At 54.4% G+C, this 14,404-nt stretch overlaps 1 protein-coding gene across 1 annotated transcript; it reads right to left on the bottom strand.

Annotated features, from left to right (window-relative positions):
- Positions 1-9,034: 9,034 nt before the first annotated feature.
- ARL13A (ARF like GTPase 13A) lies at positions 9,035-12,638 on the bottom strand. Its single transcript, XM_075762932.1, has 5 exons — positions 12,301-12,638; positions 11,866-11,971; positions 11,136-11,784; positions 10,689-10,790; positions 9,035-10,360 (listed from the first exon to the last, which is right to left on the bottom strand). Exons 1-5 carry the CDS (start codon positions 12,633-12,635, stop codon positions 10,284-10,286), a joined length of 1,269 nt encoding a protein of 422 aa, XP_075619047.1. The 5' UTR covers positions 12,636-12,638; the 3' UTR covers positions 9,035-10,283.
- Positions 12,639-14,404: the final 1,766 nt, after the last annotated feature.

Here is a 14,404-nt window from a genome sequence, read left to right as displayed (position 1 = left end):
CAGCGGCTGCCGGGAGCCGCACGGGTCGCGCAGCGGCGGATACTGCCGGCCGTCGCCCGAGGAAAAGCGGCCCCAGGGACAAATCCTGCGGGGCCGGGAGCAGCCCAGGGGCTGGCCCGGTGCACGGTCCAGAAGTGAATGAACTGATGGAGGGGAATGGCTGGAGAGAAGCCTCATCCCTGCACCGCCCAGAGCCTTTGGGTTAGACCCCTTCTGTCCACCTTCCCAACCCCTCACTGGAGCCACGGCTATGGCCAGACACTGGGTACAATCTCATCCTTAGTGCAGGTCTCCTCTCCTGTGTAACAGCCCTCCTAATAATCCTCTGGTGAAAAACTCCAGTCACTGCCCTGATGGCTCAAGCAAATATCCTAAACACCCCTTGGAGCACTTCAACTGACCATGGAAGGCGTTCAGGGTCCCTTGGTGTTTCACCCACTGCACACTCTTCCCAGAGGCCCCATGCACATCCCCAGGACATCACTCCCCAGGCACTGCCTTGGCTAGCCAAGCCTGCCAGCTAAGCCCAGCCTAATCCATGGGGCAGTTTCACAGCTCCTGAGCCCAGGACTGCCTGGCTTTCCCTGGTACCTCCAGCCTTCTGGCAGCACACAGGCCAACCCATATCTTCTTCCCTCTAGGCTGGGATAACACATGAATGGAAACACCACTCATCTGAAAGAGCTTCAAGGGAGCATCTCCCAAGTCCAGAGGGCACAGAGCAGGAGAGTATTTGTTTCCACATAAATCACCAAAATTGAGAGAGATTAGATGTAACCGAACATCCGCATTTTCTGTTATGCTTTTGACATTGTTATTGCCTGGTAATAAACCAGCCTCTTCTGGAGCTATATCCTCTGTAACAGCACAGGGCAGGGAGTTTTCCTGGTGCCATCCCTTGCCGACAGCCCTGAGGACCTCCAGGAGCAGGTGAGCTGCTCAACCCTGCCAGCCTGGAGCCATTATCACTTCAGCGGTTTGCATTACTCCTATTTTAAAGCAAGCTTCTCCCTGGAAACTCAGCACAACTCACCTTGTTGCACCATGACTGGGCCCAGAGAGCAGCTGTGAGCTTCCAGAGACCTGGACAACACAGAGATTTTTCACCTGGCATTATTTTTAAAGCAAGAATAGTACCATATTGATTTTACTAAGGCTAAAACCAGTCACATTTGCTCTACTTAAGCACCACCAGTCTGGCACTTTTACACAGTATGATATATCTAAACTCACACAGAAAGCCTGCCCTGGGCAGCACCAAAATAGCAGTCAGGTGTTGGACAGGCAGGAGCCTACTCTTATTTTTGGTTTGTTTTTTTAACCCCTAGTTATCCCAGGGCAGCAGTAGGTGGGTCGGTGAAGGCTCCCACATCCCTGCTGGGGAAGGCAGCGTTCCCAAGGGGACAGCCAGCACTCATCTGAATCCCAAGTGCAACTTTTCCACTATTCTCTGTGCAGCTGTGCTGTTACTTACCTTTTCACACAAAAGCCTAACCACAACAGAGGAAACCAGAAAACAATGCCAGGCAGTTTTAAACACATTTAAACATACTGAATGGAAATTGTTAAACATCTTAATATAATGCCTAACCAGTTTAGCTCTAGACTTCCCTCCCCCACAAAACAGAGAGCTAAACTCAGATCAACACTGTACTGCAGCTTTTGCACTGCTTTTTTGATACTTTTCGGATTTTATTTCTAGCTGTTAGTGTTGGCTGGAAGAGGGAACTGCTGTTCTCAGACATTTTTCCTGCTGCAGTACCACGCAGTGGGTGCTAAACAGATCAGTGATGCTTGATGAACCACCAACCTTCAGGGCCAGGCACCTGCATGTTTCCAAAGGCTAAGGCAGCTTGGCTAGCCTGGCCCAGTAGAAAAAACCCTATATTCTTCTCTTCTACAATATACTCCTACAGGTATGGTTACTCTTCATTTCACCTGCATTCACTGGTAAGAAGGGAACTCAGTCTCACCAGCAGAAGAGAGGATCCACGCAGCTACGCTTGTCTTTAGGATTCCCATGCTGTACAAACTGCAGCCTGTATCCAGTTTAGTTTGAAATGCTGCTGTCCTTAAGGGTTTGTCGAGTTAGAACTAAGCACTGCAGTATTGTGGGAGCCCAATGGCAAAATCAGGTCCTAAGGTAAAACTGAGTCCAAAGAGCTTAAAGGACATCCTTAAAACCAGTAGGGATTTCACATAGTAAAATCTCCACAGAGATTATAGGAACAACGCAGTATATAGGATTTAGGCTTGCTCAGGTACAGCTTCAGAGTTGTCTTCCCTCACTTCAACCAACTTCTTTAAGAATTTTCATTAATTATTTGCTCATTACATGAATACCTTGTGATTCCTTGAAGCTGCAGGCATAGCCACTGGATGTTGTGCCAATCTCAATAGCCACAACAAGAAGAAATAACTGATACGGAGTTAAGTGTTAGGTAACTACCTTGAATGTATTGCTAACAGTGGCTGTGGTTAAGATATCAGAAGAGATCTTCTTCCAGGGAACTCCCAGATGAAGCAAGTCACCACAGCTGGGAAGCAGCACAGGCAAGTGTTTGGGTCCTCATAGTCAGAGCAGAACCAGTCTCCTGCTACAGACCAGACCACTTAAATCCATCCCTCCCCCTACTTAACCTGCACAGCCAGAGGCATGATTTCACCAGAAAAATCAAGCCAGTCATGCCCCCTTTTGCTGCTGACACAGTGGCCTCGGGGCAGCAAAAGCCCTGTTTCAGCAGAAGCCATCCCCACAGACAGGAAGCAAAAGAACCCTGACTGGGCTTTTTCACACCCTGAAACAGCCTGTGCAGTTCAGCTGTGATGTGGTAGCAGTTGTATCAGCTCATAGGTCTTTTACAAGGGAACCTGGGTTTAGTGCACTTTTTAATGCTACGAACACCCACCCCCAGTGCAGATAATGCACGTGGTGTGCCAAAGAGCACGCGGTACCAAAGGGCCGTCCTGCACAAAGCCAGCGGGGACTCCATCCTGCATCCCGGTGTACCCTCCCCAGGGAGAATTCTGCACAACACAGCTCAGCCAGGACCCACCACCACTTCAACTACCATCAAAAACTAGTTATCCAATACATCAGCCAAGCTCTCAGCAGACCACCAACGAAGGCATGAACAGAGTGACCCCAGGGATTGCTGTGAACTACTCACAACTTGGGAGAGTCCATCACATTCTTTCACAAGATAGTTTTCGTGTCCTGTAACCTTTGTTTTTAATGTTCACAGTGATGAACCTCAGTCTCTGGCAGGTAGCTTAGCAGGAAAGGGGAGCCAGCCTCCCCACTAACCTGGGGACATAAGTCCTCGCTGTTGCGTTTTTTCTTTCACTATTTTTTTTGCAATGTTCTTTGCTTCTTCTGCCATCGTGTGGCCAGTTAGAGAACGAGAGTTGTCACTGGAAAAACATGCAATTAACTGGCTTGCCATGTCTGAAGACTGGTTTACGGATTTTTTAAAATAATATCCAGTGGAATATGAAGCCAATGGAGATGTATTACTCCTCTTCAAGGTCCATCCCACCTCCTGACAAGTACTACAGATTTATCTTTAATGTTGTGATGGCTTGAAGTAGATATTACTAATCCGACTGTTTAGATCAACAGCTCTTTACTGTAAGGGCATGACCTCCCGTTGACTTGCTGCTTGTGGAGCTCCTCCTCACATTAGGCAAGAGGATCAGGGAAATCTCGCTCGCTGGTGACCACCACGAAAGTGGGTAACTGCAGAAGTAATTTTCTTTCACTTGAGAACCACCTCAGGGCCATCTCTGCCTGGGAAAAACCGAGTTCACGCTCAGGGCTGCTGCGGTCACGGCACTCTGTGGAGACTAGCGGGGCTCCGTCCCTGCCCACAGGCACAGGTATGTGCCAGGAGACCTTCTCTGCCTTCCTTGGGGGGAGCCAAGGAGGACCTGACAACACCATTTTTTCCTCCCTTTCTGAATGGGGCAGATCTTTCACTGATTTGGTGAGAAAAGTTGTTTCATAAGAAATGAGAACATTTTTGCCAGCAGATCCCAAGGCAGAATCCCTCTCTGTTCACACCTGAGACTTTCAAACCCACCCTGCAGTGGCCTTTGCTTACCCTGACCAACAGGCACAGGACCACAGGCTCTCTGAAAGCAGCCAAAGCCACCCAAAGACTATCTGCTGGAGTCCCACCTATGGCCTTTAACTGCTGGCCTCTCTGGGTATTGCTTGTTGCCCCTCACCAGGATGGGGTGTAGGCTTCATCCTCCTCTCGTGCCCATCTGCCTGGAAAGAGCAGGTCTCGGCCCAGATGGGCCAGCAAACACTCAGCATGACATCAAGAGTTTTACAAGGAGAGATTGCATCATACCTGCAAAACACCCACGAGGGAAGGAAGCGGATAATTCTGCCTGCAGAGGGGTTTGCATGAAGGCATGCATCAGCACTTCCCTCAGAGCCTGCACATCCCATCCCCCGGATCAGCACAGCACGACAAGCACCCCCAAACCTCTTCCTACAGCTGCGCTACACATGAAGGATGGGTCCTAAAGTCTAATGCAGAGCACTGCTGGGGTAGCAAGAAAAAGATCTACACCACAGGTCAGAGATTTGGGCTAGAGTCTTGTTAAGCCCAGCTGCACTGAAATATAAATGCACTTTAATAAGGTGAAAGTTCTCTCACAGACAAGGCATGAGCTCTGATCACTGCAGAATACTTTAAAATTAAAAGTTTGGTTAATAAATTGGCTCTTGATCCCATATCCAATGATGTTCTGTAGCAAAAGCCCTTCTAATTAATACACTGATAGTCTTTCTCAAGAGGCACTTTCTCCTTATAGTCTGAAATAACCTATTCAAATATGCAGCAACTTACAGAGTGATAATTTATGAAAGACTACCAGTTTTAGTTAACAGAATTTCCCTTTTTAAAAACAAGCTTTTTTAAGAGCAAAAAACCAGCGAGTATATTTGGTACATGATGTGACAAATTTATATACCTCAGACTCCAGCACATTCCCTTGTGCCCTGAGACAAATACATCCATTAAATAAATTTGATTATAGCCTTCCTCCTCCTGCCAGCAATAATGTCTCCAACAAGGCTCATTTAACCTAGAAAGGGAAAATTTTCATATTTTCTTAATTTCCAGTCCTCATTATCTTCTCTTTCCTTGCAAAGTCTTAATAGCCTCTTTCATAACAATCAAGAGAAGCTTGGGGAGTTACTCTCACCTAATTAAGTCTTGGTTTTTTTCTACCAATTCTGCAGAATAGATGACTCCAGCTCTCATTTTTCATGTAATACAACAGAGAATCTACAACTCATAACAAAAACCTGAAAGAAACCCTGTGCATGATTATTCATTATTCAATATATACAGCCTCTGAGAGCCACAGGGGGTAAAGACCACCCAATATCACATGCCAGCATTTTTCAGCTCAATATTTTGAATGACCTCATGGAAATCAGTTGTGTCCTAGTATGCTTACCTAGAAAAAAATGAAAGTATTTCCCAACACTTCCTTTTTCTGACTGAGCTAGTAAAGTGCAACAAGAGCACGCTGGCACCCAGCCCACCTGAGCCAGAGGGTAGGAGCTGCAAGCATGAGAAAGCATACATAGCAATCAGCTTCTCAAGCACAAAGAGCATCCAGGCTTTTACCAACACAAATGCCCACTCTGAGGTTTAAAAATCCACTAACCTCACTCATATATATTTATTTAAGTATATACATACTGTAACCAGATTTCAGGAATGGTGTAACCTGAGAGAGCCCCCCACACCTTAGTGCTGCCCGATCAGCACATCTGTGACACCTCCAGCCCTGCCCCAAGGGATGGCACACCAGGCAGCAGAGGCTGCTCACCTCCCCACCAGCCACAGCCACTCTAGAGCAAGAATTTTGTATTAATTTTTTACCCTTTGTCCCAAACAGAGAGAAGAGAGCTGCATGTGAAAGACCATCCCCTAAGTGCCAGCCCCCATCCCTAGAAAACCCACAGCCTTACCTTGGTTGAATATATATATATATATATATATATATATAACCCTACTACACCTGCTGAGTGTTACAGGGAGGCTGGTGGGGAATGAGGAGCACCTGCAGGCACCCCGCAGGATGTGACCCGTTGTATTTGCCTTGCAAAGCACCTGTTAGCAAGGATCACTCGCACTTAATTGCCTTTACAACCCTAAACTAATGTCCGAACTCCAGTATCAGGGATGCTCTCCCAAAAACTGATTTCTGGTTCCTTCTTCTGTAATTTGGGGTTAGTGGAAGAGTGGACAAAGAACCATCACGTTCTACACACAATCACAAATCCCTGTCTCTTTGTTGTTTTCCCTCATCAGGTCTGGAAACTGCTGGGTCGTGCCACCCCATGGCTCCCCAACATGTTGAGCACCCCGGGACCAGGCTCACCTTCCCCATCCTGCCCCTCGGAGCATGCGGCATCCTCGCTGGCTGCAGGTGCCAGGAAGGCTGACTCCCAAAGGATCTCTGCATCCGAAAGCTGGAAACAATGGTGAGACCCATAATGGTTCACACTCCCCTGGAAAGGCTCATATAAGGGAAAAAAAATACACTATTGAGTTTTTATTCATAAAATACAAGAGTGGATGTACAGCAGGAGAGATACCTGTGCACCTTAACAGCAGATTGCCATGTGGGGACCTCCTGCCCTGTCCAAATCTGTGGGACAAGTCCAGGGCTCTCAGAGGAGATCAGAGTCAATGCCACCTTCCCTGTCCTCGTCCTGGGGTGGAGAGGAGCAAGGAGGAGTTCCAAATTAAAGTGTAATTGCTGGCTAAGCCCAGCCAGCAGGCAGAAGTGGGCGAAACCACAGCAGGGCGGTGGGTGCAGCCGGAGGGGCCAGCAGCCTCGCTCATGTGGTCTCATCTCCCTGGCTCTCCTCTGTGTCTTCCCGCTGTCCAGCAAGCCTGGTGATGTGCTGGACACAGAAGAGCTAAGCAGCGTTTTCAGCACTGACCAAGCAATCCTCTTGCCACCTCTCTTCTCAACAGAGCAGTAGCCCTACCCTCCACATTCCAGCCTACGCAGTTAAATTTTGATAGCGATAACAGGCATCAGGAAAAAAATCTGATTGTGCAAAGCAATGTTGGTATGAGGAGGTGGGACCAGCCGTGCCCCGGTGTAGGTGTATGCCCACAGGCACTCACTGAAACATGTCTTCATCTCCTCCTAGTACTGTACAAACCATCACCAACTTTTGCAAAGCTCAGACAGGCGCAGCCTCCCTCCCTCCATCCTTCAGGCTTAGAAGGACGCATGCCATGGGGAGAGCTGCTGGTGGCCATGCCGGCGGCTGTGGGTTCCCTGAAGAAGCACCATTGAGGGGAAGTGGGCTGCAGGCATGGAAAACTCACACGCTTCTGTGTCAGTAGTTTGCAACAAATGCAGCCACAGCCCAGGCTGAGGCACCACGAAAACATTTGTGGAAGCAGGAACCAGGTTTTGCCTAACCTGATCCTCCTGAGACAGCTCTTCTGGAAACTTGAAAAGAAGGATGTGCTAGATAATATAGAAATGCTTAAATACAAAGCATGGTTGTATCACACAGCTGGCTCCAGTCCTCCCCGCAGAAGATGCTATTGATACCATTTACTCTCTGCATCAATAGACAGGTGGGTGTCCCGGGGCAGTTGCTGTTGCATTGCTTTGTGCTTCTTGGCACATTTGCTTTCCAACGAACCCAAGATTCATGGGACGGTGCCACTCACCACTACCTCATTGTTGGGGACATCTCCTCAAGGCAAGCACCGCTGCTGGTCACCACGCCTGGCCTTGGTGCACCCGCCAGTAGATCGGACACACTGGGACCACCTTGCCCCGCTGTCAGCAGGCAGTGCCACCGAGGACTGTACCTCCCAGAGACCTCCTTCCCTTGCTGGTTATTCAGCTATAGGGCTGGAAGATAAACAGCAGGAGGATTATGGTGGAAAAAGGAGCCCTGCCTGCCGTGCCTGCCCCACGCGTGCACCCCCTTGCTACAGCCACCACTTTTCATGCGTGGCCAGAGCAGCCCAGCCCGTTACCCCTGGCATGGAGTAGCCATTAATTAATATCTTTGGGTTTCTCTTTGATCACACAGATCTCAAGATCTCATTTCTGATATGTTTCTAGCTTTGAGATAGACCATTTTTAACATGGAGTTGTTGCTGCTCACCTTTTAAAGAAGATAATAGTCGTATCCCCGGTTGGTGCAGACCAGGGTTGTCTCCTGGCTGTAGGAGGGATTAGCCACTACAGCCACAGAAACACCAGGGTAAAGGGGTTTGATTTTGAAATACATTTGAACTGCCTGTCTGCACCACTGTCTTGAGTTCATTTTGTCAGGGGAAAGTACATTAGATTGACCTAACTGGTTTCTTACGGCTGGCTCCTGGGGAAAGTTTCATTCAGCTGCCCAGCAGTGCCAGCCGGGCCAGCTCTGCCGTAGGACTCGTCTCGCTGGCCGACCCCGCTGGCTGTGGGCGTCACACGGGGCACGCCGTGTCCCCACTGGCTGTGGGCGTCACACGGGGCACGCCATGTCCCTGCGTGGCTGCTGGTACCGGAGCGAGCTGGCTGCTGGGCGCTCCCAAACCCGCACAGCTCCCGCTCCCCACACAATTTTGGAGCCATGGCGAGTGAGGCTCAGCCCCAGCACAGCCATGGGCTGGTTTTGGGGTGCTGGCTGTTTGGGAGGGCTTGGCCTCCTCCCAGACCCAGTGGGTGTGCGAGAAGCAGTCATTAGAGGGGATAAACTTGTAATGTTTCTCTCCCTGTGGCCCTGCGGACATCCATGACCCTGGCAGAGGGACCCTGGCTGGCAGCCCGGCCCAGCCCCCACAGGGACAAACACAGCCACATCCCAGCCCGGGAGAAGGAGCTCCATCGCAGGCAGGGACCCCCTGCTTTGCTCCCCTACCCCCTGCATCACCCACAGCCCTGGCACCACAGGGATCTCCACCAGAGACAAGGGTTTACAAAAAGTGCTGTATTTACAGGCCAGTGTTTGTTGTTCTTGTTATTTATAGTTTATTTACAATTAATCCCTCTAGTCACTGACAATTGAATCTGGCAGAGTTAGACAGAACTTTACAGCAGACTGCAAGGCAGAGTGGCAGGAGTTTATTTTCTTTTCCCTTTTCAGCCCCGCTGAGGGACAGGCTTTACCGATTTTTCTTCCCTGGACTGCAAAGGCATTGCCTGTTAATTAGTGATCACAGGAGCAGAGGTGACTCACGCTCCACTGCTGAGCACAGTTCAAGTCCCAGTGCTGTTGCAGCCACGGAGGGAAAACTGCTGCACTCCTGACTTCATGTAAAGTGTTTCCAGGGATGACGGTTGGTTTCCCAGCACGTGCACCCAGACGGAGCCGGGCAGGACGAGTCCTCTGGCACAGCCCCGTCCCCACGACAGCCTGGCTCTGCCGGACACAGTGTGTGTTGCGAATGGATTGTGTTGGGATGCAGATGCTGCTTCCTCTCCCATCTCAAAGCTGAGCTGAGCACAGATCAGGGACTGCCCTGGACTGCAGGTGCCAGGCTGTCAGTGACATGGGAGCATTTTGCATTACCTGCGGGTCACCAGTGTCCTCTGGGGAGGATAGCCAGATCAGGAGGAACGTTCTCCTCCTGGGAAGGAGCCTCCAGTGGCTCCACCACAAGCTGTCTGCCATTGAACTATGCAAGCCTTCACTGACAAGCTGCAAAGATGTGCAGCCAACACGGGCATCACCCTCCTCCACTGTGTGAGGGGGCTCCTGTCAGCCCTGCCAGATGGGGCTGGGGACTGGATGAAGCTCTCCTGCAGACCACTTGTAACTGCCCTCCCAACTTCACCAGCATGAAAGTGGATGTGTCAGGCATCAGACAGGCACTGACTGAGGGGCCAAGCCAGCCCCTGACCTGTGAAGAGAGCTTTGCCTGGGCATAGGACAATTAAAGAGATGAGCTTTTCCTCTGGGATGTTTGCTCCGATCTTCCTCTCTTCCACAGGCTCGGCTGGGTTCAGAGTGAGTCTTCCACAGAATACTAACATGGGCTCAGCGAGTGGCCGGCTGTTCCCTTTTCAGACGAGTTTGCTGCCAGAGGCGTTTTACAAAGAGACTTTTGGCTCACTCCTGCAGATCCCTGGTTTTCAAGCCATGCAGAGGACAACGATGCTGTTCATGCCCCAGGACCCATTGCCCAGGATGGCCAGCCCTGGCCAAGCACCCCAGAAGCCCTGCAGGAGCATGGGTCCCACTACCACTGCAGTCTGGAACCCCCTGGGACGTGCCTTCTGGCTCAGGGGACAATGGCAGACTGCTGCTTCCTCTGCTCCTGCCTCATCTTCAGAGCCAGCATTGCCCGGCGGTACAAGTCTGGGGAGGAAGGGAAGAGGTCAGGCACTAACACAGGGGCTACGCTCCGGGGTCGAGCCTGGCAGCCTGTGCTGAGCAAGGGCTGCAGGGACACTCCAGGCTCCACCACAGTGCACTCGCGCGGCCTCCCTGCATCCCACTCAAAGGCAGCGGCAGCAGAATTTGCCTCCCCAACAGCTCCCACCTTGCCCTGCAGCAGCACTTGCTTGTGCCCGTGTCCCCACACCAACCGCCCCATGCCAAGGGCTCCTGTGCAGTTCATGCCCCGCTGCCAGCAGGTCAGACCCCACGATGCTTTTCAACGAAATCTGTCCTGGGAAATACCAACCAAAAGTGCTCGAGACCTCCTCACGCTGCTGCTCCACGGCAGGTTCCTGCGACTTGATTTTATTCTTGATTTTCTTCTTCTTTCTCTTTTTCATGCCCTGCACTGGATGGAGAAATACAAAATTTCAGGCACCACATCTGAGCAAGGATGCGTTTGTCACCAAACCAGCTGAGAGGACTGCTGCTGGGGGACCCACAGTCCTCCATCACCTCCGTGCATCAGCCCCTGCGGAGATGCTCAGAGATGTCTCTCCTCTTCCCCAGTTGGACTCCTGTGACCCCACTCTGCGCTCAGCTGATCTGCAAGCAAAGCTAGGGGAGGTGGTGGGGACCGGTGGTTCAGCGCACTGCCATGTTGCCAGGACCCAAACCCGCCCCGTAAGGTGGCTCTGGGGGTCCTGATGTGCCTGTGCCGGCAGTGCTGGCAGCCCCCTGCAACCCCTCTCACCTGGGTGGGGGGTGTCCATCCCGGTGGGTGCCGGCTCCTCCTGTCCGACCCTGTTGGGGGGCAGCAGCCCCCCGGCAGCCCCCGCTCGGCTGTCACCCCCTCCTCCTGGTCCCTCCGGCTCCTCGGCTGGGTTTTGCTTCCCAGAGCCCTTCTGCCTCACCTTCACCTTCCTCTTCCTCCTCCCGGGGCCCTTTGCGCTCTCCTCCTGGGCAGGGTAAGGGGGATGAGGGCAAGGTGGCAGAACCCCCCCTTCCATCCCGTCCCATCCCGGGGGGTGCCACTCACCAGGGGGAGCAGGCGGCGGATGGGCCGCAGCGGCCGGTACTCCCCCATCTTCCCCGCGCCGTTTGGGGCATCCTCCCCGGGGGGCGGCGGGTCCCTGGCGGGGCGAGAGCACGGCGGGGGATGGGGGCGAGCCCCGCGGCGGGGAGGGAGGAGAACGGGGACACGCACGCACGGAGCCCCGCACCCACCTGCGGACGGGCGGGCGGCCGCGGGCTGCCCTGGGGCCGGGGCCGGGGCCGGGCGGCGGAGCGGCGGCGGGCGGCGGTCCCGGGGCGGCGGTGGCAGCGCGGAGGAGCCAGCGCAGCCCCTGCAGGGTGGCGCGGCCCGGGCCGGCGGGGGGGCCCCGCTTGGCGGCACAGGGCTCCTGCGGGTGGGGGGACAGGGTCAGCCCCGGCGGGGCCCGGGGAGCGGGGCCCGGGGCCGGGCGGGGAAGGCGCGCACTCACGATGCGGCAAGGCGAGCGGTTCTCGTTGACCAGCCGCTCCAGGGACAGGCGCTCGATCAGCTCGCAGGGCAGCAGCGCGGCCGCCGCGTCCTGCTTGTTGGCCAGCCTGGGGCGCGGGGAGAGCGGAGCGCGGCCGTCACCCCGGCCTCCGGGCACCTGCCCGCACGGCGGCGGGGGAGGCTGGATGCTTTCTCCGGTTTGGCTGCGATTGCCGAAGCATTGCCCCGGCCTGGAGCCCACTCCCCAGCCCCTCTCCGGACATGCTGCCAGCTCCCGAGCACCGCTGGGGTCCCCATGTCCCAGCACCCCTCGACAGACCCCTGGGCACCACGTCCCCGCAGCAGCCCGCCCACGCTCCTCACAACCCCAGCACCAGGTTGCCGCTCCCTCCGCACCCCAAACCCTACAGGTCACATCCCGGGGACTCGGCCTTACAGTAAGATGGGCTTCCCGGAGACGTCGGGATGGCTCAGGACGCGGCTCAGGACCTTGCGGGCCTCCTCCATCCGTGCGAGGTCACTGGAGTCCAGGACGAAGAGGAGCCCGTGGGCCGCACTGTAGTGGCTGCGCCAGGCACCACGGGAGCGCTGGCCCCCGGGGAGGTCCACCAGTGTCACCTCGAACCTGTCCACCCGCAGGCGGGTCTGGCCGGGCTGCGCCGCAGGCAGCACCTCACCGGCCAGCGCTGCACGTGGGGAGAGGGCAGAGAGCTGGCGCAGCGAGCCCAGGAGCATCCCTGCGACATGTGCCTCCTCCTCCCCCAGCCACATCCCCGCTCCCAGGGCTGCCCAGGGCACGGCCAGTGCCCTGCACAGTTCCCCCAGCCCAGCAGCTCTATTTCAAGGACCTCAGTCCTTCAAGGCTTGGGCACTTGGTTGCAAAGTACCATAAAGCTGCTGCCCCCAGCTGAGGCCGGCTCTGGGGCTCACCTCTCTCTATGTCCATGATGACGGAGGTTTTCCCTGCATTGTCCAGCCCCACAACGAGGAGGGTGACCTTCCTGGGGAGCGACAACAGTGAGTGAGTGTCCCAGAGAAAGGCTGTGATCCCTGGGGAGCAGAGACCACTTCTGGCCCTGGGCAAGGGACTTCTGGCCCTGGGCAAGGGACCCTGCACACCACAGCCATGCTTCGGCAGGAGAGGGGCAGGATGGTGACACAGGTTCTGGCTGAGCGGGGCGAGGGCAGTGATGGTCCCCGGTTCCCCGAGAGCAGGCACAGGGACCTGGAGCCACCCCAGCACCTCGGGACAGCCACACTGTGGGGCCTTCGATGTGCTTCCCATGCAGCAAAGACTTCTTTTCACATCATATAGGATTAAGCAATGATACACACAGGCCAAAAAAGTTGTTCCTTATATGCAAACAGTTAATGATTGCTCTTGGTGTGCTTCCTTGTCAGTGAGTTATGGGTATACACAGATAAGGAGAGGTAGCAAGGGCATTTTTCAGGCTTCTGCCTGGACCCAGGAGGTTTTTCCTGTTGCTAAACAGTCCTATTTGGTCTCCAGCGATGTGCTCCACCAGAGCCACGCGCAGAATGTTTTTCCCTGTGGTTGAGAAGCCACAGTAGTCATTTGCAGTGTTGTTTCTTCCTTAAACATACAGACCAGGCTGCGTGGGTGGCACAGCCCCCACCTCCAGCATTACAGCAACGTGTCCTTGCTGGCGGGAGAAGACCATAAACCCCCGCCATCACCTGCTGTGTCTGCCCGGGCTGGTGCAGTGCCAGCCACAGGGAAGTAACCCAGGTCTCCTGACACGTGCAAACATGGCTGGCGTTTCAGTTCGTCCTCCTCAGCTTTCTCGGGGAGCTGCTGACTCCGCACACGGGGAACCCCTCTGGGAGTGTTCCCATATGCACACCCCTGCCTGCCCCACTCCCCTCCCTGTCCAGCTCCTGCCTGCAAGGACACACGTGTGCCTTGCCCCACAGTTTGGGGACGGTTCCTGCAACGGGCACCACTCTCGCAGTGTTACTGCACCGGTGCCCTCACTGATAAACACGCGGGTAGATGTTGTGCCCTCCCGGAGCCCTGAGGAGCGGGTGCGGTGTCCTACCTGATGGGCTCCTGTATGGCCTGCAGCCACGACCAGCAGTGGGAGAAGAGGTGGAACATGCTCGGCAGCCCCACGCAGAGGGATGGCCTCTCTTCAGCACCTACAAAGCGAGCAGCCTGGTGTCTCCCTGTGCTTCATCCTCCTGCCCATGCTTGCTCCCCGTGGTGGGGGGCATCTCACCCTGGGGTGCCCCGTCCCATGGCCCAGCACTGCTGCCTCCACCAGCCTGGTGCGCACAAGCCAAGCCTGGGGACAAACCCCAGCCCCCGGGCAATACCCCACAGGCACGGACCCCTGGCTGGACCCTGCCCCAGCAGCCCCTTCTTGCATTTCAGGAGCAGCACCAGCCTCTCACCCACTCGTCCTCGCCGCGCGGCCCCTTCTCACATCCCCTTTGCGTAGCAGCTGCTTAAATCTAATCTGGCTTTAAATTACTTACTCCTCGCAGCCTCCTTAATCCTGGCAGGTCGGCCCAGGCCG

This window comes from Balearica regulorum, chromosome 11, assembly GCF_011004875.1.
Source record: "Balearica regulorum gibbericeps isolate bBalReg1 chromosome 11, bBalReg1.pri, whole genome shotgun sequence".
NCBI lineage: Eukaryota > Metazoa > Chordata > Aves > Gruiformes > Gruidae > Balearica > Balearica regulorum.
This window is presented reverse-complemented; position numbering and strand designations above follow the sequence as displayed.